The sequence below is a fragment of the Colias eurytheme genome, chromosome 10 (assembly GCF_061535395.1).
Source record: "Colias eurytheme isolate Ceu_HAF_F1 chromosome 10, ilColEury1 Martin Lab GWU primary, whole genome shotgun sequence".
NCBI lineage: Eukaryota > Metazoa > Arthropoda > Insecta > Lepidoptera > Pieridae > Colias > Colias eurytheme.
In genome coordinates this window covers 8,006,818-8,032,427 of record NC_142989.1, presented here as the reverse complement: position 1 = coordinate 8,032,427, position 25,610 = coordinate 8,006,818, and the positions used below count along the sequence as shown (strand labels likewise).

General features: G+C 33.8%; 1 protein-coding gene across 2 annotated transcripts in view; it reads left to right on the top strand.

The window, feature by feature from the left end:
- LOC149905308 (cyclic GMP-AMP phosphodiesterase SMPDL3A-like) overlaps positions 1–15,713 on the top strand; it is a 51,424-nt gene extending 35,711 nt beyond the window's left edge. For both annotated transcript variants that reach the window (XM_090106356.1, XM_090106357.1), the window contains exons 2-10: positions 873–1,010; positions 1,401–1,466; positions 3,883–4,033; positions 5,044–5,249; positions 5,652–5,818; positions 6,136–6,334; positions 6,800–6,909; positions 14,690–14,862; positions 15,110–15,713. In XM_090106356.1, coding sequence (XP_089962482.1) covers positions 941–1,010; positions 1,401–1,466; positions 3,883–4,033; positions 5,044–5,249; positions 5,652–5,818; positions 6,136–6,334; positions 6,800–6,909; positions 14,690–14,862; positions 15,110–15,329 — 1,362 coding nt within the window. In that variant the 5' untranslated portion in view covers positions 873–940 and the 3' untranslated portion in view covers positions 15,330–15,713. The remainder of the gene's footprint in view (positions 1–872; positions 1,011–1,400; positions 1,467–3,882; positions 4,034–5,043; positions 5,250–5,651; positions 5,819–6,135; positions 6,335–6,799; positions 6,910–14,689; positions 14,863–15,109) is intronic.
- The last annotated feature ends 9,897 nt before the right edge of the window (positions 15,714–25,610 follow it).

The following is a 25,610-nucleotide window of genomic DNA, read 5'->3' as shown; positions in this document are numbered from 1 at the left end:
TTCCGTATATTGAAAAACATTGAGATAAAAGTTTAAATATAATCAGATCAAAGAAAAATGCCGTATAATAGATTTTCTTAAAAGACCAACCCAAATGTCAAAAGGCGAGTCTACATAGGCCATAGACCGAGCTTTGCGTAGTATTTGCCTCGCGAGGCTGCACGCTCTGTTAGGATCCGCCTTTTAAATAAAACCATTAGTATTATTAACACAGATAACGATATAAAGTTAAACATTATTTATATCCAAGCAAACAGCATAGCGCAACATCGTAAAGGAAAACTATTTTCAATTGCATCGTTATTGCATCATAATTTCTACGTTCCAGGCAAAAATGTTCCGTTTGTACAAAGACCGATTATATAATATTATATAAAAGAAAGCGGATATAACGTCTTCTTCGGGAAGGCTCTGACTTTACTTTTGAAATATGCCGATCTTCGACCAGGAAGATCCGGCTTATTCATGCCGTCAAATTAAAGCACAGTTTATTTCTTTTATCTATCCAAACGTTGCCGTACCTATACGAGCTGGATTTTTATAAGGGAATCGGTTTCTTTTTCCTTTTATAAATCCATGTAAGACAGAAATTGCGTTCTGCTAGAATTTAAATTGTAGATTTTAGCCTTATATGTGTGCAAAATAAAATAAAGGTGTTCTTTCAAATAAAGGTGTGTTTTACACCTTTAAATGGCACAAATAGACGAAATAATTAAAATATTATAAAAGAATTTTATTTCTACGTAAAATAAAAAAAACAATATGTTTGAAATTTTCTGCAGGACGCCAAAAACCCAAATAAACAAATGTTTTAAATGTAGGTAACCTAGATTCGTATTTATATTTAATTTTTTTTTTCTTTTTGTTCACAGGTGATCACTACAACTATGGTTGAACAATCGTTGATCGACTTCGCCCATCCAAAATGTAATATATTAACATGAACCCTATCACCTTCGCCATATACATTACTAGCCTTTTTTGGCTAAACCTGAGCGACGCTAAAATAGGTAAGAATATTGCAATATAGCTTATTCCAATTCTGTTTTAAAAGGGTACGCCCGAAAAAGTAATACCACTTTGTCCGATACAAATATGCTAATAAATTCAGCAAATGTAACGTCCACATATACACGTATTTTTGTTCGCATTCCAGCATCAAGGCTTTGTGAATAACCGTTATTTGGGTAATCCTTTATCAATACATTCGTAATTTGAATATTCAAATGCAGTTGGCTGATCTCAAGTGGTGCTATCTCAAGTAGTATAAGTATCTACTACAGTATTGTATACATTTACAAGATGTTCAGGAATATACTTGCAAATTGTAAAGGAAATTATACCTTGAATTTTGCTTACAAATAGACCTTATCTATACTATATTAAAATTTTCCTTGCAGGATACTTTTGGCACATCACAGATCTTCATTATGACCCGTTCCACAATTCCCCGGAGTTCCATAGAGGTACGCTCGTTATGAAGGAAAATTTTTGTTTTAATTTTTAAAGTGTATCGCGGAAAGCGGCGTAATTGTCCTTTGTTTGCAACAAAGTTCGTATACGTGGATTATAAATCTTTTCAATGCGACTACTAATATGAAAGATATGAATTGTTTTTGTTTTCAAATTGAATTAATGGTTGTTAGTTTTTGTTACTGTTTGTGAATCGTTATTCTCTATCCTTGGAATACTATGTTTTGTTTTCGAATACGCAATTTTATAAAACGTAAAATAGTTATCAGAGAAAACTAATATTCTTTTAAAAAAATGCGAGTTAGATGCTGTCAAATGGAATATTATGAGAAAGTGTAAAATTATCGATTATAAATAATTATGAATAAACTTATATTTGTACCTACAAGTAAAACTAATTGCAATACTTAATCAAAACTTGTTTATTTATTCTATACTATTAATAAGTAACAGAAGAAAAAATACTTCATTTTGCTTTAATTTTTTTATACTCTCTTAATTAGCACAACTATGTTCTAATAGTTAGTATTCTTTGGTATAAAGACAAGAAGTGCGGAATAAATAATGTCATAATTGCTTCTTGTTCAAGTTTAATTGTGAAGCTCATTAGACTAACAGCAGTGTAATCTTTTTTAAATAAGCGCTTTTACAGTACTAAGTTAATTATTATTTGAGGAAAATTATACAATACATTTTCCTACAATAGATTTTAGAGACAGGACTGGACAACAATGTTATAGGGTACAGACCTTTACTTTATCTTAGGGTGCATAGAGATTGTGATGTTTTTCATTATAATTAGTCTCGTCATTATTTGAAAGAAGCAACTGATGCACCAAAATTTAATAAATCCATTTTCTTTCGAAATTCTCCATAGAAAGTCCAAAAGCTGCAATTTGTTTACTGTTGAATTTGCGTCGGCATCCTCTTATAGTATTCGTGATACCTCAGGAGTTTGGTTCTTTCTAGCAAAAGCAGTTATTTAACGAGAAATACCGTTTAGTTGAATTTTGCACGAGGAGGCATTAATGATCACTTCAAAAGACGTATCTTTTTACTATTCCGGGAAAATTTTACGTTTCTTTCTTTTATAACATGGAATAGAATAAAGGTTTTCTGAATGCTCCGCTAAAGAGGATATTTGTATTATTAAACTAAAAATAGTAAAATCTTTGAGCTGAGTACATTTTTTTATAATTTTAGTATGATAATAATCAGTTTAAGTGTAGAGCAATGTTGAACAATTAAATAATATGTAATTGATTCCTAGACATTTTCTTTGTATGATTAATTTCCTAACAATGAGGCTCATACACTTATTGTGAAATTCTGATATGATATCACACCTCCATACCTATATAATAATATCTATGTTTTAGCTTGGAAAAAATAATCGATACAAATAAATTTAAAAGAAGATAAACAATATTTCTGTATTTCTTGGCTTTGTAAACGTCGTGAGAGCTGTGATTGGCTTACTTAAAGAAAACTCGCTCGTAGCAGATTTAACGAATCACGTACCCCCTCCGTACCTAGTGTTGCTACTTAAAAATACTTACACAACAGCTTTTAGTTGTTGCTGTACGTTTTATTTTTATTAATATTTTCTTTAAAACTGTTTCGAACATTTGTTGCTAACAACCTTCTTTAACAATGTACGAAGTAATCTGTAATACTCATGTCTTTGCTTTATACGTTTTTGAAACTTTTAATGTTTTTAATTAAATGTGTTTTGTTTGATTTAAGAACCTACAAAGTATACGTACAATAATTTATTCGCTGAGCTTGATTTAATTTTAGCAATATGTAGTATGATAACGAAAAGATAATAGTTGAGGAAAGAATAAATTGGTCGCAAATAAAACAGAGACAAAAAGATAACATAAGTTGTAATTTGTTGGTGTTTCCCTGTCCTCGTCGCGGCATTTAAACGGAGATTTGTAGGGTCACTGCATCTCCAGGGATGTTTTGTAGCAACAAACCAATCCAACTAAAATATATATTGTGGTATTATGGTACTCTACGGACTGTAACTTATTTTACGGTAAAAATAAGATTTTTAAAATTTAATAACATAGGTAACTTATGAATTAGTTTTGTGACGGTTTATCATTAGAATTAATAACTTAATGATTGAACGATGAAATTTATGTATCTAAGGTTATATTTATTAATGAATTACTGTTAAACGTATAAAAACAGGAAAGCTTCTAAAGTATTTAGAGAGACATTGCGTAAAATCCATCAAAGAATCCACATTCCAATATACAGCAAGTCAACAACAGCAGTCTTATTTTGCTGCCCTATTACTCCCAATTTAGTCAAGTCTACCACGTGCACATTAATTTTGACATTCTACTATCCCCAGTTTATTGTATCTCACATATATATATTGAATAATTCGTAAAGGTTGCAAGCACAATCGCAACAACGACCACAACCATAGGAACGGGCGGCACCGCGACCACACCTGCGACAGCTCGTGGTTGCTTATACAAAGCGCAGTGGCGTTTATGGCAGAACGCCACCCGGAAACATTGGAATTCGTGCTGTGGACTGGGTACGTGTTGAGTGTTTCTCGTATTTGGTTCAAGATTAGAAGTAGGCTATTTATGTATTTATTTAACCATTTATTGTACCACACCATTTAACATTACAATGTAAAGTTTATATTATATTTGTATGTACAAAATTTCAGAACTGTTGGCTTATATATTGTGTAAAAGAATTTAATTGTATATCCTTCTTAATACTATTATAAAGGCGAAAGTTTGTATGTATGGATGTTTGTTACGCTTTCACGCAAATACTACTGAACCGATTACAATGAAATTAAGCACACATATAGAGGGTAACTTGGATTAGCACATAGGATAGGTTTTATCCCGGAAATCCCACGGGAACGGGTTTTTCTTTGAAAACGCGGGCGAAGCCGCGGGCGGAAAGCTAGTATTACATGAAGATAAGTAGCTGGATTAAATGCACTTACTTAACACAGGACTCACTTATTTTATCAAAGTTTATAATAATCATCACTTTCAAGTATTTTTGTCAAGTAAAAATGTATTATTTTAAGTAGTGGGAAGGGCGTTAGTGATTCCATCCCAGCTCCTAAAACAATATTATGTGACGAAAATTGGATTTGAATGGTTCATGTAAATATGGTATAGGTAATATTATGTATTTTAAAGGGAAAATAAGTTTAATATTTTTATCATTTTTATATTGTCTATCAAGCAGTGTACTTAGTTTAGCTAGAGCTTTAATAGAGTTGTATTAAATGTCCAGAAAATACTTATCAGATGTATTTTGAATTTCACGTGAGCTCGCGAACATATAACAGCGTTATTCACAAGCTACTTCACATAAATATAATTCGCATTATTCCTTAGTCCTTTGAGTTAAATTATTTAATAAACCTTCACGTTACGTGTTCTTAGAATTTTTTCCACTCCGCTGACTTCATATATTAATAACATGATCGTAATTGCCAGTCATTTTCTCGCAAGTAAAGTTAATTACACGTTCAGGTATTTAATGTGTTTATTTTTAGTTGAATTTTGTTATTAGGGATATTCTCTCATCATCTATGGAACACTTGAGCGACGAGATCAAATTGGAAGCGGTTAGAAATGTAACAGACTTGCTGGGTCGGACGTTCAGCAGTCAATTCGTTTTCCCGGCGCTGGGACATAACGACCCTCCGCCTTCAAAGAAGTTGATTGAGATGTGGATGCAGTGGCTGCCATCGGATGCTTTGCAGACATTTGAAATAGGTAACTATCAATGTACTATATCGCTGCTGTATTTTTTTATGTAAACAGATGTAACTCTTTCTTTACACAATATTAAAACTTTCAAAATATTGTATTGATAATATTTTGAGATATGAGCGCGTAGATGGATTATCGGAAAATTTTGAATGAATTTAATTGTTAAAAAGGCTAAAAAGGCGGGTTATAGCTAGTAATAATATATTGATTAATGCTTCTTTAAAATGTATTTATTGTACCTTTTCCATTGGTTCTTTTCTTCGAAAACTCTACATAACATTTCTCAGGAGGACAACATTTCACAGAATTCATTTTATTACATTTTACGAAGCACGTAATTAAATAAAAAAAAATATTCTTCTAATATATTTTAATAAGTTTAATGCATTATTATTACATTCTCAGGTGGTTATTACACAATAGAACATTCCTATAGTAAACTACGAATTGTAGTATTGAATAGTGTGCTATGGGCGGGCGGCGCGGTCAAGACGGAGGGCCCTCATAAGGGAAGGGCTCAGTGGGAATGGCTGGAACAGGTCCTAAGCAAGGCTAGGCGAAAAAATGAAATGGTAAATCATTAAGCTTTTAATGTTATAATAATATTATTATCACCTTCTCTCTGAAAGTTAAGAGTACATTTTTTTGATCAAATTGTGAACTTTAACAATTTTTGAATCCACAAGAATCCTCAATGATGAATTAAATTATTATACAAAAACCTGTGATTGAATTTTTTACACAATAAATTTATCTCTAGGTAAATGTTGATCAAAACGTGCTCATTGCCCATTGCGAATGTTCGTTCGTGCGAAATTATGGTATGGTTTAAAAAACATTTTTTTTTAAATTTCTTAAATATGAGACATAATAACCATTTTTCATCTAGGTATACCTAGTGGCCCATGCTGGCCCTGGCGTGGAGGAACGGCACAACGCCGGTAGCTCCTCCGCGGCGGGTGGGGGAGAGCTCACCCCCACCGCCAACTCAAATCTAGTGAGAATCATTAAGGCTTTCAGTGACGTCATCGTTGGACAGTTCTATGGTCATCGGCATACGGATACCTTCCGGCTGATGTATAGCGATGGTGAGATTCATTCTTGATTTATGAATATTTTTATTAGTACATTATACCACTCGTCTTTACATTTAACGTTTACAAATTTATTATAATATTACTTATTACCTATACAAAATATATGGAACCTATATTTACTAAAACGAATAATAGTATGGTCTGGATAATAATTAAAGTATTTGGAGCAATCTGTTATAATTGTTTGAAATTTAAGCACTACTTAAATAGTAGTAAAAACTTAAAGCCAAACCGACTTATATAATATCATTAAATACAATTCGTGGTTAACGACAAACATGTAAAAAGTCAATAAAACTTAATTGCGTAATAAAGTCTTGGCATAATAATGAAGTTATAAACTTGGAAACAAAGTAAACCCAAAGCTTTACGCGATTAAAAGCTACAACTTCGTGATTAATTTAATTTTAGATTTTTAAAATTGTTTCAACGTTTCTTTTTAATAATTTTTCAAAGGTCAACCTGTGTCTTGGGCGTTGCTAGCGCCGTCTATAACTCCAAGAGGAGCTGGTAGCATATCTAATCCAGGATTGAGGCTGTATAAATTCGATACAAATAATGGAAAAGTGAGTATGGCTTGTCTTAATAATGACGATGATAATGTCTTAATATATATGTATTCAGTTCTCATGTTAAGGACAGCGTAGGTATAAATATTATGCATGTACTTTGATGATAGTTGTAATTGAAGCTGTTTAGAAGGTAAAACTAATAACCACGTTTTTTGAGAATCTGTTCATAACGTCTAACTATTAAATACTTATGAAATATTCATTAACACTAACAAAAAGTACTTTTTTATATTGAAGATTAGTTTGAAGCTCTTCTAATAACTATTACTAATTGATTCGTAATTTCTTGGTCTGCAATTTCTTCGAAGCCTCGAAGGCATTGATAGATTTCTTTGAAATATGAATTATTATATTTTAAACTAATTTATCTATTCTATTTAGTTAAATTAATCGTATCAATGAAACCAAAGGGCTCAACATGTCACATATTGTGACATTCATTGTCAATGATAAATACCCCGATCCTGGCATTATGAGGCCTAAGCCGCATTTGGCGTGATTTCTGTCACACGTGTTTGGGTTATTAATTTAGTGTTTTGGCTATTTTAACAATAATATATTCACTTTGAGCTGTTTTGTGTTCGTCTTTAAGTGTTTAGTCTGTGGTTATAGTGGTAAGTGTACTAACAATTCACTAATATGGGCCCTGATCCACCCGATCCTAAACCCCCGGACGTCCAGGAAAGAAGCATGGAATTGGACATCTCTCAGAATAAGAGGCAAAGGTGTCCGTCGGTTACCTATCTTAATCTCGAATTTTAATATTCCGAATATCATAATCCAGAAAACGTTTGGATATTTTTTCATAACCCCGAATTTTAAAATTTCGAAGTTTTGTTTCCCATATAATCGCAACTCCGAATTTCATTTGCCCATTTCTTTATTTGTACGACGTTTTACAATCCAGACGAATGAGTTCCAGACATACGAAATCTAAATGCACAAAATCCAGATGACCGTAATCCATATGCACGAAAGCCAGATTTTTAAAACACAAATTTTTGAAATACAGTTAATTGATATCCAGACAAACAATGTCCAGATTTTTGGAATTCAAATAAACGATATCCAGCAAAACGTAATCCTTCCAGGGGGACGCAGCACGAACCTAACCTAACCTTCTGAATAGATTTTAACACTTTAACCTTTCTGTAATGGGCAAGTAAAACAATAGCGAGTCGGTTCTGGCACTCGCCGGCCGCTGCCGCGGCACGCTCGCTTCGCTCGCTCGGCTCGTGCGTAGGGGGTCACAGTTCAAACCTAACCTAACCTACTGAGTCGAATTTGACACTTAAACCTTTCTGTAATGGGCAAGTAAAACAATAGCGAGTCGGTTCTGGCACTCGCCGGCCGCTGCCGCGGCACGCTCACTTCGCTCGCTCGGCTCGTGCATGGGGGGTCACAGTTCAAACCTAACCTAACCTACTGAGTCGAATTTGATACTTAAACCTTTCTGTAATAGGCAAGTAAAACAATAGCGAGTCAGTTCTAGCGTGGGGGTCGTAGTTCAAACCTAACCTACTGAGTCGACTTTGACACTAAAACCGGTCTGTAATAATGGACAAGTAAAACAATAAATTTACTTACTGACAATGTTTATTTTCAGTCGATAGTAAAGGTATAATCACGATTGTATGGAAATAAATAAAAAGATTATGAAAATCTGGCAATAGTTTATCTGTTATACGATTATATGGGAACCAAATAAAAAGATTATGAAAATTTGGCAATAGTTTATTTGGAAAATGGTACGATGGGAAACAAAAAAAAGTATTCTGAGAATCTGGTATAATAAGATCTGTATTATGAGAATACGGGAAACAAAAAAATACTTTTTAAAAATCTGGTTTTGGTGCATCTGGAAATTGATTCATCTGGGAAATTAAAAAAGGAATTTTAAAAATTTGTCATTCATTACATCTGTCTTTTAAAAGTTCTAACAACCGTTTTCGGGGTTTTAAGATTCGGGTAATAGAAATTCGAGTTTTTAATAGGTTACCGTGTCCGTCACCTGAGTCTACAGATGAATCTCCAACCAAACGCTTTGTTCCATCTGATCCCATTTCACTTGTTAATCCGTCTATATTTGTTGATCCTATTTTAAATAATCCTATAAGATATAGTGGTGATGAAGTTGGACCATACATTGTCCACGTATCTCGCATAGAAAACGATCCTTCTGCCGGCCTGTCCATCCGTCCGATCAAATTTGGATCTTTCTTATATAGCCAAAAAGTACCTAATATTTTAAGAGACGGAGTAAAATCTGTTGGCCGCAACAGGATATCGGTTGAGTTTGCATCAGCTGAGGATGCTAATAATTTTTTATCTTTACCTGCTTTGGCTGAAGCTAAATTTAAGGCATTCATTCCTACCTATCATATCACCCGCATGGGTATTGTAAAAGGAATACCGATAGAATGGACCATGGATGATTTGGTGGAGTGTGCAGAATTCCCTAACAGGCACGGTCGCATACTTAAAGCACGTAGACTTAACAAAAAAGCTAGCCTTGATGGAATTACAACTTGGGTTCCATCCCAAACGGTGGTTCTAACTTTCTTAGGTCAAGCAATGCCATCAAAAATCTATTGTAGATACACTTCACTTCCTGTAGAAATTTACCATTACCCTACCATCCAGTGCCACAAGTGCTGTCGCTTTGGGCATATCCGCGACCAGTGCCGCTCAAAAGAGAGGTGCTACAAATGTACACAAAACCACTCGGGTGACTCCTGTCCCATTCTTGAATCTCAAGCACTATGTGTCCATTGCAATGGCACTCACTTTGCCATTGACAAAAATTGCCCGGAACACAGCCGGCAAAAGTCAATTAAACTTTTGATGGCCACAGAAGGTATCTCATTCGAGGAAGCCTCTAAGCTTACCCCTTCAGTGTACAGACCCTTTTCGGAAACAGCCAGTTTCGTTTTTGCGCCTAGATCACAACAATCACCTGTTTTCCCCACCCCTTCTATGAAACAATCCAATAGTGTTCGTCAAACTCGTCCTCTTAATAAAACTTCATACAAAAAGACCTATTCGATACCCCCTCGCACTCATGCACCACTAGGTAAAACATATGATGTAGCTGCACACCGCCAAATAACTCAGGAATTACCCTCTACTCAACCGAATGGTTGCGCTTTATCCCAAAACCCAGACCCCCCGGTGGTACTTAGCTCTAATGTTGAGCTTTATGTTTCAGCCTTAGAAACTTTTCTTAAAAAAACAGATTCAATACCGACCAACGTTGCCCATAGACTTATAAATCTCATCTCCCTATTTAACAGTAATGGCCCTCACAATCCTCCAGTGGAACGCTCAAAGCATTCGTCCGAAATGTCATGAAGTACTTGACCTTATTTCAACCCACAACCCTATAGCTTTTGCCATCTCGGAGACATGGCTAGTTCCCGGAAGTCACTTTCGGATTCCTGGCTTTTTCTGTCTGCGAGATGACAGAGCCGATGGGTATGCTGGAACAGCACTTTTACTTAAACATTGTTTAAATTTCTCTCGTATTCTATTGCCTATGCATGATCAGCGTATTAACGCTGTGGCTGCAAGATGCAATAATGTCTCTATTATTTCTGTCTACATTTCTCATCCTCATCCTTCTATTATACCTGATCTTTCACTTATATTTTCCTCCGTACCGTCTCCTCTTTTAGTATTGGGCGATTTTAATGCTCAGCACACTTCTTGGGGATCTTCTGTTTGCAATACATTTGGGCACCTGCTAATGGATCTGCTTGATGACCTTGACCTCTGTGTAATTAACGATGGATCTCCCACTAGGAGAGTCCTTCCTAATCAGAGTCTCTCCTCTGTAGTTGATCTATGTATTTGTTCTTCCTCCTTGGCTCCATCCCTCACCAATTTAACTCTTTCTAGTACTCATGGTAGCGACCACTTTCCTCTTCTCTCTTCCCTTTCCCAGTCTGTTATCCCATTGACTTCCCCTTTCCCACCCCTACTCATGTATAGACTGTGTAAAGCAAACTGGCAGGATTATGCTACTGGTCTTGACAATCTGGTTGAGTCCCTTCCTTCCGTTTCTCTTCATAACAATTTATGTACTTATTCTGACTTTGTGGATTGTATTAAAAACGCAGCAGCGAATAACATCCCTCTTAAATCCGTTTCCAACTCTGGTTCTCGCAAAGTCTCTCCGCCATGGTGGGACGATGAATGCTCAACTTCTGTCAACTCAAGGAGAGAGGCCGAAATTCAGTACAATGCTTCCATGTCCGTTGAAAATTTTATACATTATAAAAGAATAGCCGCGCGTACCAAGCTTTTTCTTAAAAATAAAAAGAAAGCAGGCTGGCTATCATTTTGCGAGAGTCTGTCGCCTAGAACACCTGCATCAGTTATTTGGAAGAACATACGTAAATTTCGTGGCTCTCTTTCTTGTAACGACATAGATTCCAATGACTCCTCAGTGTGGCTTGAAGAGTTTGCTGATAAGTTCTCCCCTCCCTTTGTTCCTTCTTTAGATTCTTTTCCTATGGCCACTGGTCCGCTCGTCTCATCTCATGACAACAATATGGAAGCCATATTCTCCCTGGAAGAGCTAAATGTATCCCTTAGCGGCCTTTTAGACTCTTCTCCCGGATTAGATGGCATTCCTTATTCTTTCATACGCCAATCCGGTCCCATAGCCAAGCAGTACTTTTTAAACTTAGTAAACTCCTTTTATGAATTCGGTTACATCCCTGACTCTTGGAAATCACATCTCATAATTCCTTTACTAAAACCAGGTAAACAAGCCTGTTGTGCCGACTCATATCGACCAATCGCTCTTTCTTCGTGTCTGTCTAAGATAGCTGAACATATGGTTAAAAATAGACTCGAGTGGCTTGTAGAAAATAGGAGACTGTTATCCGGGTCTCAATTTGGATTTAGAAAGGGTATGAGCGTACTGGATTGTTTAGGCATTTTATCCACTGACATTCGATCGGCCTTTGAAAGAAAGCAGTATTTGGTAGGCGTTTTTTTAGATATAGCGTCAGCCTACGACAGTGTACTTCTTCCGGTACTCAGAAACAAACTGTTACAGCTGAGTATCCCAGTGAGGATGATACGATTTATCTGCAATCTTTTAATGTCAAGATCCATTCAAGTGCGTCATAACTCTCATATTTCTTCCACTAGGCTTACCTGGAAGGGGCTCCCTCAAGGATCGGTATTAAGTCCTCTCCTATATGCTATCTACACTTTCAACTTGGACACGACGGTCACATCATTCTGTGACATACTTCAATATGCAGACGACATAACCTTATTTGCTCAGTCCCATGACATGGATGAAATCACCTCGCGCCTTAATTCAGCTTTGTCGTATCTTCGTGATTGGCTGTCGGATCATGGTATGACTGTATCTGTACCAAAATGTTGTGTTGTAGTTTTCACTAAAAAGCGCCACATTCCCGCACCAACCTTAATACTGGGCGATGAACCAATTCCAGTCACTAATAAAGTTAAGTATCTAGGCGTTATATTGGATTCAAGGTTATCTGGTTCCCCACATGTTAACTACATTAGTCAGAAATGCGAAAAAGGGATTAATATATTACGATCTCTGGCAGGAGTATGGTGGGGGGCCCACCCATACTGTCAGAAACTTATTTATAATGCTGTGGTGCGTAGTCACTTAGACTATGCTTCTTTCATACTCGATCCATGCAATAAGACGGCACTGAATAAACTAGACAAAGTGCAATCTCGTTGTCTACGCTTGATTACCGGTGCAATGAAATCTACCCCGGTTAACGCCCTGCAGGTTGAGTGTGTTGACCCTCCCCTAGCTCTCCGCAGACAGTATCTGTGTGATAAATATTTTTTTAAATCCATCTATAACTCTTCCCATATCCTTTGGCCCAAACTCCATAATCTCCTTCAAATCTCCACTAATCAAAATCTCCGACCCTCTGCTAATTTTTCTTGTTTACTAAAAAGCTTCATAAGATTCACCCGTCTGCCTGATCCTACTGTTCAGTTTGAACTTTATCCTCTCTTCTCCGTTAACTTCCAGTCACTTACGTACAATCCACCCATACTTTTAAATTGTGGCATAACTAAAGATACAATTAACGCTAATGCTACATTTAATGAAATTGTAGCCAATAAATGGCCCAATTGGCACCTCTTTTTTACCGATGCCTCAAAAATGTCCGATATGTCATGTGTGGGAGTCGCTGTTTGGTACCCTCAATCCAGCATTATTCTCCAGTTTAAGTGCCCCCCTTTATCCACTGTTTACACTGGTGAAGCTACAGGCATTCTCGAAGCCCTCAATTTCATTAACTCTCACAACCTTGATAAAGCGGTTATATTTTCCGACTCATTAAGCTGCCTCCAAGCCCTTCTATCTAACTCTTTTCGATCTAAATCCTGTCACCCCTTGATTTTAAGAATACGTGTGGTGCTTCTAAATTGCCTCAATAAGGGTCTCCACATTCAAATCACTTACATACCAGGTCATACTGGTATAGGCGGTAATGAGATGGCTGACTCTTTGGCTAAGTCTGCTACGCAAGTGGGTTGCAATACTCACTTCAGTAATTATAGTCAAGACCTTGTTCCACTATCAAAATTGCGTTTGGATGGGAAGTGGTTGAATCTTTGGCAAGAGTCCAGCCGCACTAAAGGTAAATTCTATTGGGATATTCAGCCTACTATTCCACACAAACCGTGGTTTTTCCGTTTTCGCAAATTTGACAAACTAGTAACATCCACTATCTGTCGACTCCGCTTCGGCCATGCGTGTACTCCTGTCCACCTGGCGAAAATTAGAGTACGTGATCACTCTATTTGTGAGTGTGGTTTGGATGAAGGTACTACTGACCACCTATTCTTTGAATGTACCAAGCTTCGTTCTTCATTACTGGATGTCCTCCCTCCTGAAATCCCTCGTCCCACAAATTTTAAATGTTTGTTGACATTAGTGCCTTCCAAATTTGTTGAAATTCTATCTAAATTTATTTCCTTTAACAAACTAAAGTATTAACCCCTTATTATATTTATAAACTATATTAGTGTATCCTGTAGTCTGTAATATATATAACCTGTATTGTCTTATGTGTTTGTTCTAGCCGCTCCAAGTTGATCAAAATTTCTGCATTTTCCCACTCAGTTCCAAATGTTAAATGTCACAACCGAACAAGTCTAACTGGCTGAAATTTGAGTCCTGTCTCTCCCATATATACTGGACATTGGCGAAGTCCCTTTTTATTGGGTGGAGCCATTAATTAAGAGAAGAAGAAGAAGAGGCCTAAGCCCCACTATGAACAAAGCTTCTAGTTATGATTTAATTCCCACGTATTAGAGATGTTTGTGATAAATTCAAACTAATATATTTCTCGTGGTTTTCTAATGCCTGTAATGAATTTCCATTTCGTGCTCACAGTACATGACACCACTTAATTTAAGCCCGTTCCTCCCCCACCGTGTTAGGAATTTGTTTGATCGTATTGCTTTCTCTTACTAAACACGATCCTTCTAAATACGCAATGAAAGCCTTAATAGCTAATTGCTACGAAACAAGATACAGTAGTGTATTTTATGTTACATCTCTTGATGAAATATTTATTTAGTTCCAAGTAAAGCATGATGAAATAATAATATGTACCTATTGTTAACTTAAATAAAGTATCGAAAGATCAATCAAATGAGTGCTCTATATTTAAGCTCTTTATAAGAAATTGATGATATTTGCATGCAAAATTATTATTGTAGTATCTATGGTTAAAATAATTGATTTTTACAGGTATTGGATTATACACAATTTTATCTTGATGTTACAAATAAGAGAGGTGAATTGAATTGGGCAGTGGAATATAATCTGACACAATACTATAATCTTAGAGAAATAAATGCCGTATCATTAGACGCTTTATCTAAAAAAATAAGGAACTACAATGATCGAACCTATTTGAACAAGTGAGTATTTTTGAAAAAGGAAACAGGACTTTAGTCATTTTTCGTCATTAAATTATTGTGAAGTAATTTGTTTAAAATTCGAAAAACCGTTATGAATGCTGCAGTACAACAACTTTGCATATATTTTGCGGATAAGATTTTTAATTCATGTAGATTTTAGACTCTATCTTATCTTTTTGGTAGAGTTCTTCATGTCAAATGTCGATTCTTTATTTTCTGCCATTTGCATTTAATTTTTTATTCACAGGTATCTGACAGCTCTTCATGTTCGCCATTCAACGGACGTGCTAGACTGCGACGCTACCTGCGTGCACGTTCATTACTGCGCGATAGTCCACGCTGAATTTCACGAGTTTCGCGCGTGCGTCCGCAACCCCGCGTCGGCGCTAGCGTCACGCGCACCAAACCTATCCGCCGCCATTTTGCTTTACGCCATCTTGTTTTTAATTTCTTCTAAACGATATTGAACCAATGTTTTAATATTGCCAGTGAATAAATAGACGAATCTAGTCATTTTTTTTACTAGTCCCCTTTGCGACTAAGCCCCATCATGTACTTTAACCGACATAATGTGTATTGTAATTAAAATTCTAGATTATAATAATTAGAATCTGACTAGTATTTGTCATATCAAAATAAAGATAAAGTAAAAATTATTAAAAAAAATCAGATAGGCATTTGTAAATAATAGAATTAAGTAAATTTAAATACAAACAGATGAACTAGATTCCAATTTACTCTCAAGAATAGATACCAAGTTAAGAGAATTTTTATATTTTTATTATAATTTTATTAAGACTACAAAATCTCCCTCAACATTTCTATTAAGAAGAAATTAAGTAAACGGAAAACAAAAAATTTAATTAAAACTGTTGTTATCTGATAATTTATATTATCATATAAACGCTATTAAGAAAATACTACATACTGCATGTTTTATTTTATAAAAGCTTCTTAAATTGTTATTACCGCCAAGGTTAATCACATTTTACAGATTCGTCCAACGATGTTTGTACAAGGTGTTTTATGAAATTTGAATATTTATAATTTATGAAACTATTTCTAGAAATGCATAGGATGTTTATAGTACTAACAAGTACTGTGTTTAGTTCGAATCTGAAAAATTACTTGGCGAAGTTTTGTTTTAGCAAAGTTTTGTTTTACTTCAGCAACCAATATATTGTCTTTAGATGTATATTTTTATTTTTTGAAAAGCTGATAATCAATGTATATTCTATTGTAAATCTAGTTATTTATAATTTCAATGTGATAGTATCTATATTATATCTGTATAAAATTAGGGAGCGTAAGAAAATGTAACTAATTGTAATAACTGAAACATTAAAGGCATCGAAAAGTGGCATTGTTTATTATTTTTGATCCCTGATATATACTAAATATTATCAAATATTGGGCCACCAAATATGCATTTGATAAAAATATCCAAGATCATTTGACTGTATATTTTGCCTATGGAGCTCACATTTTAACTGTTTTTCATAGATTAAACTACTGATTTCCATTGCCAAAATATGAATATAATTTCAGCTGAAGAATAAATTAAACCCAGTCTCCTGATAACGTTGATGTGGAAACAAAACACTAAAGGTTTTCATTTTACAAAAATAGAGTCTTAAAAATAACACAAATTATGCTACTGTCTTTGGCATTTCATACTGATTCGATTACCCCTTTCCCTCATATAAACATATCAAGCATCAATCTATCATAATTCATAACTAATAACTTACAAGTTCGAATACCGTGACTATGATATAGGTCACGATGACCTTTTACAGTACCTACCGTCTTAGCCTCGAATTAACAAACCTTGATAATCAAAAATATGACGTTATATAAAAGGATTTTTATCAACGATGTAAAACACGTTACCAATATAATAACGACTCATAAAGTATTTTATTCAATGTTTCGTTGCTATTTCTATCCTTCATCATTGCTATTCTATGTACATTGTACAACCAATATGTTTCCGAAATTCAATTTGATCATAACTGTTTCCTCCAGATATATTATGATTATATAAAATGCTACTTGTTCATGTACATGAGCAAGCAGTCGACGAAATGCAATAAGCATATTTCCTATATGAATTTATTTCAATTTATGTAAAATATAGTTCAAACTTGGAGATTCTTTGTGAGCGCTTAGTATTCAAAAGAAGGCTCGTGTATAAGCAATATTGCTGACACTAGACGACATTATTATGGAAAACTTTTTAAGCGGCTTATATCAAAAAGGGTCCACAAAGAAAATTTGTTTCTAATCTTCAGAAAGATATGGAAATGTAAAGAGTTTTACTAAAACACATATTATAAACCTATATGTCTCAAACATTCGTCTGGGTTGTAGGTAAAATGATTGTACGCTTTATTAATTTTACTTTATGTACTTTGGTACTGACTAAAATACATAAAGGTTACGAGTGCTTTTTAGTAAAACCCAAGTAATAAAATGAAAATTTTTCATAAGTAGTTCTTACAAGTTTGGAAAATTTTTCTCACGTAGACTATTGGTAGTTTAATAATAAAGAAGTAGCTAGGTAGGCACATGTATATTGTATACCATATTTTGATCTATTCTTACTAACGTATTAAACAGTATTAGACAAAAGCTTTTATGCAAATAGGATGTCCAAAAATAGTACTGCGTGTTGTTTGCACATAATTCGCATAAATTATTAAATATTTGGACATAAGATAAAAAGCGAACATACCCGGGAAGGGCCTAAATAAAGGAATTATTTTGCCTTTGTTGACACTAATAGGCTTGCGAGTCACATCAACAGGAATAAAACCTTTGTGTTTGTCCTTTGGTATGTACATCTAATTAGAGTACAATGTATCTGTGTGGCTCTTCGTTGATTATATTACGCGTTTAGCTCTCTGACCCTTGTTGCTAATTAAATTTTCTGCAAAATTAATGGCGTACGACCCACCAGCTACTTACTCCATGTCGGCCATGACCAAATTATGTTAACGTGCCATGATTTTATGTTCCCACTTGGGGGTAGTTAATAAATATATTTTTTTCTAAAAAAGGGGCAACGTTATTAAAAATCTTAATTAAAATTGAGCTATGAATTAGTCATTCGGTTTTAGAGGTTTTAGAATAGTCTTAAACCACACATTATAAAATCACTTAGTTATACATTCATCGCTCTATCTCAATTACGATTTCTCACGATTATATTATATCTTACAAACGTTCATCTCTATTTAATGATACATTAAACACATCTAGCGCTAAAACAACATTATATTCAAACCGCATACTTCAAATGAAATCTAAATATTAAACGCCACAGAATCTACGTCGGAGCTTAAGCTATTATTTTAAAACGGAATTGTATATTTTTTCATTTCGAACGCAAACACGCCTCAGGTATTTTTGTTTACATAGCATCAGACATATCTTTTAAAAATCGGAATACGGAGTGGAATCCGCGGCTAAATCGCTGCAAAGCACGCATATTTTATTTACTTTTCCAGTCACGGGAGGACCGCAGTGGCCGGACATAAAATCAAATTAGTGGACTAATAAAGCAAAGGCAATCCGCTTTTACAGAGCAATTTAATATGCCCACTGAATACTGCTAGACGTGCCGTACGCGACCGCTAATTGTTAATGAAAGTACGTAATGTAGTTTGTGGCTTGGGATTTTTTCAATGGCACGAATGGCAAATGCAGACAAGAGCATGGTTGGTCGTAATTAGTGAGTTATTGAAAATGTCTAATAGATGGTTTGTAGTTTGTACATTAGGTCATACCTATTTTTATAAGTTAGGTTATGTTGGCATATATTATGAATCTTTCAATTATTTTAACTTATTAAACTAAGTTGTTAATTGAAAAAGAGGAACCATGTGCCGTTTAGTGCAAAAAATATAGGCAACGCAGACTTAGATTTTGTGACGTATTCGTTCTTTGTTAGAAAGTTTTAATTAAGTCACTCAAACTCAAACATTGATGAATCTAGATTTATTTGAGTAACACTATAGAATCGTTATACAACATAGAAATAATTTGGCACCGCTTCGGCAAGTAGTGCCAAGTAGTGCCTACAGAAGAGAAGAACTCTTTAGGTGTTGTTTTCGCACCTCGTATGATCGAAATATCCTGAAATAAATAAGAGGACAGATATATTAATTTGTATGAATCTATTGTAAATTTTCCAATATAGCTAGATGAAAATACCTGGGTACAATATTAACCGGAAACAAAGCGAGCAAATTCATGTTATTCCGGAACCCGGTCCCGTGGCGCGTTTGTCACTTACTTTTAGTTTATTTTTAGATATTTTTTCCTTTTACACTGTATATTCGGCGGTCGAAATTTAACAACGCGTCGACTTTGAAATATGTGCGTTGTTAGTGTTTCAAGTGTAACTTTATAAGCTCCATGGAATTTTCCTTTTTCAACGAAACATTTCGACCGTTTTTTAACCGAATAATGTCGTGTTTCTGAAAGGTTTTAATTAAAATCTATTTAATTTAGATACACAAATGTTTAGAGTTGTTTAAAAACTTCACTACAGGTATTGTGTATTTCAGTATTATTGTACACATGGTCAGCTTAAAGCTTAGAAGGTCTGGCCCAGTAGACAAAGTAACAATTACAAAACGATAACGAAGTTAGAAATCGCAAAAATGTATGGGATTGACATACGCCGCGTTAGATCACGTGGTCTATCTAATGTCAATCCCATACATTTTTGCGATTTCTAACTTCGTTATCGTTTTGTAATTGTTACTTTGTCTAAGGCCCCAGGACTAAGGCGACTTGCGCAAATCGTATTTGAGACCCGACTATTTATGTTTTCGTATTTCTTACTAGCTGCTCCGCGCGGTTTCACCCCTGTAGCTCCACTGCTGTTGACCGTAGCGTGATGTTATATAGCCTATAACCTTCCTCGATAAATGGGCTATCTAACACCGAAAGAATTTTTCAAATCGGACCAGTACTTCCCGAGATTAGCGCGTTCAAACAAACAAACTCTTCAGCTTTATAATAGTAGTATAGATAAAGATAGTTAAAAAAAATTAAATAGGTATGAATAAGAAACTAGTGTTTTTATTTGTGATACATAATTAGCTTTATTAACATATAATTACCACTCTCTTTGTTGTTGTTGCTGTTGTTTCAGGCGTGGGACGTCCACTGCTGGAAGAAGGCCTATCCTTGTAATTATCAAAAATTATATGAAAAAAATTTAACTTATTTAAATCACAGACAAAAATTTTTTATAGCTCCTAAAAATAAGAAATGTTTGCAATCCAATAACAGAACAATTAACAAAAACTATCTATAATTAATGTACAAAACATTGACCGAGGAAATAAATTTCAAGTCTGAGGAGTAATCAAATTATAGTCTTTCCCGGAACTGACTCGATGGGCACTAAGCTGCTATAATATTATCGATTATCTGGAAAGCGAATTCTTTTTATCTACAATATAAAATTAACGAGATTTTTTATCGCGTTGAACGCTGTTTGTTTTTGCACAAAGCGTTTATATTAGTAGGTATTTAACTATGAGAAAAGGAAAAGAAAATTAACGTAAGATATTCCGTGGGCCAATTTTTTATCCGTTTATAATAGACTTGTCGTTTACCGTGACTATTAATAAAAGGTTAATGACCCTGTCTATTGAATGTAGTATTTTCCGTGATTACTTGTTAATTTAGGTTAGTTTATCGACTTTTTTAATATAAGTATAGTAATGTCATTAGTTAAAAACAACACCAATAATTTTAAATAAACAATAAATAAGCAACAATCTCCTACATAGAAGGTTAAACGTTTCTCCTCTTATATATCAATACAATCATTACAATAGCATGTGTGATTGCTGATATAAATTTTAAATAGACACATTTAATTAATGAAAATATTAAACACCCATCATTACGTAAATTCAGACAGTCATAAAGCGTTATAAATTTGCGGTCTATGGTATTACAGTATGTAGCAAACAACGCGAATCGCTCTAATTACCATATTAACTCGTTTCATTATTCACGTATTTAATTTCCACTCTGTTGCGGGTTATTTTTTAAGCTTATTGACGCTTTTATATTTTTTAATACGCGCTCTACTTACTCTGCGTAAGTAGGGTGTATAAAAATCGTACGTTATTATTCCGTTCGTTCTATTTTTGGTACTCAACTTCTCCGAAAGGCAATTGATTAATCAGTAATAAATACCATGAAAATTATTATCTCAGATATTATGCGAAACGCCCGCGTAGTTCTTGTATTGGATACCCTCGGGTGTATTTGCTGAGAACCAATTGGGATGTTCGACTTTTCACCCAATAATATAGGCTACTAACTCAAGTCTTCTCACCTCCAATAATGTTTAAATTAATATGATCAATGTAGATATAATTGACAATCATCATAAAATATTTTTAAGATTCTATAACATAAAATGGCATATAAAAAGAACATAATACGTACGATGATGGGTTGTCAACCGTTCGTAAGGACAGAATTACGCTTGTAAACGCGGGTAAATCGTATGAGTCTCCAGTTTCCTCGCTGATTATAATATACAACGCGATGACAATCATAAATGTTTGTATTATAACATCATATTACCTTACATAATTTAACAAAATTAAGTACTTGAAGCGTTTGAAGCAAAAAGGGTTTTTTTACTTGCAAATTATGATGTTTAAATTATTACATTTAGTCACAATTCAATGTTACCTACAAGCAAAATAGCGTGATGAATATTGGAATTAAAATAAAAATCATTCACAAAGTGCATATAGCATGAAGCAAAACTAGACGAAATCAAATGGGATCAAACGAGAAGCTTTAAAAAAATAATCGATAGTCGATTCACACAGTAAAAGTTCTCAGGTAGGAAACTCAAAAACAAGAAATGCAATCAAATTGAGAATATCCCATTTATTTGAAATGGGCTGAAAAAGAGCTACATTACTCTATAATTGAGCGTAAAAGTAAACATTAATTTGAATTATATTTGTAGCAAGTCCAGCTTGAAAGCCCACGTGTTTACACGAAACATTTCCATGCCTCGTGCATCAAAATACTTAAAAGTTAAAAAAGCAATAAAAATAAACACTGCTTGCATCGCTTATGCAGTTTTAGGATTCTTTTTCCTTGTTTCCGTGGAAAAGAATAAAGAAATCCTGACATGATGTAACATAAAACTGAATCTTTTGTTATTATTAAAACTTTTAGTAAAATATGAAATGTCAAGTAAGTAAGAATTAGTTGTATTTTTAGGTTTATATTTAGGTATGTGGTATCGGATTAAAATATGATTATTTTATTTCAGTATAACTCATACCTAATTTCAGCTAAATCGGTTAAGTACTTAATTGATTTTGTGTCAAAGAGTTTCAAATGTTTATGGGAATGAGTTAATACTGATAAATAATTTCCCTATTTACCTATTAAAAAAATGTATAACACATTTTTCGTAAAGATAGTGTTCTACCAACTGAAAGCACTGTTACATTTTCAGGTTTATCCGTACGTCCTATGATTAATATTTTACACGATAAAAGTGCTCTTAGCTCTTCAATGTCTTTCAGCATATTTCGTTAAAACCGCATGCACTAAAAGTTTTGATATTAAAGGTAAATTACTCGAAATTACCAATCCCCATCCAGATATTAGGTATACATATTTTACGATATAAATGATATTTTTTTTGTCTTTTGTAAACTTCTAATAAGTCGATAGATATTGTGTTATATTAAGAAACAAATAATTATAAATTCAATTCCTCCTAATTGTAGAGCATGTTTTATCTCGCCTGACGAATCGCCTCAGGGAGCCGGCCATATTACAGAATCAACATAATCACCACAAAACAATCTTTCCCCGAGGTTAAATAGGATAACCATCACTCAACATTCTTCATAATAAATATTTCCATTAAAGAGCTGAAGCATGATTACGATAATGGCAAATATCATTTTTCAATACGCCCACCGACGTTCAGTCCTTTTCATCGAGTTTTACAAGCCATGAATCCGATACGCTATCTCATTGGCAAATTTAGCGTAAACCATCAACACGGTTCGTTTTATCGGTGTGCGGACAATTCATTCGGTGTAGATATGAATTTTGTATGGAAAAAGTAAACTAAATTTCCGCGTTTGACAAAGGGGGAATATAAAATGCGACGCCAAAACCACGCGGCAAGCTTAATAGTGTGCATTTGTGTGGTGCTTTTTGTAACGGGAATTTAAATAAGAAAACACTAGCCGTCGCTGTTTGTTTGGTTAGGCAAAGCATGTAAATTATCGTGCAGATCTCCTAACGTTATTCGACCACATTGACCACACATTCCTGTAATTTGCTAAATGACAGCATAACTATGTATGACACAGTTATCCTGTCAGTTGGGAATTATGAGATCAAGCTGATTAATTGGTATGGTTTTATACTTACGATGTGATTTATCATTTCATTAAAATTATTATAATATTTAAACATCACTACGTGTCTATAACTATATGTTTTAGTTTCAGGGGTAAAAGTAAGGAAAGAATTTAAGGCTTGGATAATTTCAGGAATTATTGGTTATCGTCGTAACGGGATAACAAAATCGGGCTTTTCCTTTCTAAATAAAAAGATTATGCTATTTTGGATGACGATTTACGATGATTGTAAGTAAATAACAAAGACTTAGTTATGGCAATGGCTTAGTCATCAAAACTAGATAATATGCGTTACGATCACATTGTTAATTACAATCTTAGTAGTCTGTATGTGTCATTTTATTAATATAATTTATGTATATACAATTTAAAATCCAATTTAAATAATTAAAAAAAATAAGTAAGTTAAAAGTTGAATATATTTAACACGGAGGAATTAAGACAAATAGCAAACACAGTTTTAATTAATTGTAATATTAATATTTTGCAGCGTCAAATACCATACACTTAAAGAAAGTACTTATTTCGCAAGCTAATGACCCTCGTATTAGAGCTGTATAAGAAATAATCCACAAGCAGAAAATGAGCTTTTCTGTACAATATATCGATGTTTTTTGTACCTTGATAATATTTTTCCTTCTTGTGAATATTAAAGTGTTGTCAATTGAAAACAAGACGTCCCACAAGTCCTGTGAGAGTTGCAAATCATTTTGCAAATATAAGAACGTTACTACGAGTGTCTTTATGTCACAAAGTTTTTGTTACCTATGTCAACAATATGTATGTACATATGTAGAAAGAAATGTAAACAATATCCTTAAATCAAATAAGTTAGTTACACTATTGATTGTGAACATGGAATTTTTATTTAAACTTAAAAGCAGGGATATATTTTTAATGACTCTACTTCCACTATATGTATACTTCAATTACAAGCGTAGGTATATAGCAAACAATTAACTTTCTAGAATGAGATAAATATTTTTTATACAAATAAAAATTTAGTACTATGTATTTATTATTCCGCATTAACTAATAAACAGAAAGAGAAATCAATAGTATGGATATCATAATAATATATTAATGGATAGTTTCATTAAAAAAATAACTATTTAACCATATTTTATGTATAAAACGATTCTTTCAAAATATATTTAACAGGATCAAATTAATTTCAAACTGAACGCTTGATTAGATTTCCAAAGCCTTACTTAATCGTATTGAAGTTCTTTGAATAAATTATTTTTCTAAATTAAAAAAAGGAAAGAAGTTCTATAAGGTATTAAATTACTGTTAATGGGAAGAGAGTTCACTTCTAATTTTGTTAAATTTGAAACATTTTTGGATTTGATAATTTGAAAATGATTTTAATTTGTTAAGGGTTTAATCGTTTTTGCATTTTTACATTCTTTTGAAAAAACTTCGGTTTTAACTGTTTGTAATGAGATAATAATATGAGATACTCGTAACCGGTAATCATTGATTAACTTTGTATTACAGGCATGTAGTTAATCAGTCTTAATTTGGTCTACTGGGCATTGGAAATAATTATGTATCATTATTCGGAAGATAAACAGAACGGACAACAGTAAATATAGTATGAATTTAACTCAATTAATATTATTTAGACATAAAACAACTATTCATAAATGAAAAAGTGTCATCCCTAAACTTTGAGAAACATTCAAACAGTCAAATTTGAGAGTTTATTTCGTTGAGCCTCAATTTATTTCTAGAACAATACTCATTAAATAAAACCAAGAAATAATTAATATAGTAATTCATATTAAAAATAATAAAGCCTTCCAAAAGTTCGAGGGAACATTCTCTAAGCAAGAAATTGAACGAATGCACATAGTTGTTGAAATCGTAATGAGCAAAACGTATTCAAGCTGGGCTAGCCCTGGTTAATGTTTGGCCTTATTAAGCTCCAAAAGGCACGAGCCCGTAGTTGACAATGCGTCTTGTTTGTACAATACAGCTACATACATACAAACACACATCCACTATGCTAGGTCAATATGCTCTACGCTTGAGAGCGACGTAAATCTCAAAGTCGGGCCAGTGAAATGTCTCCTAGCGTTTAATCTTACGTAGCTATATTACGTAGGTTCTAAATGAAATTTTATGTATTTGCTCTTTGTAAGCTTTTGGAATAGGATATTGATTATTGTTAAAGCCATTACGGAAATAGGCTGAGAGGGTAAAAATAAAATAGATTTTATAGCTACGTTTCCACGTCGTTAAAAATTACAATTTATAAATGGTATTAATAACTTTACTCATATACAAATATTGAAC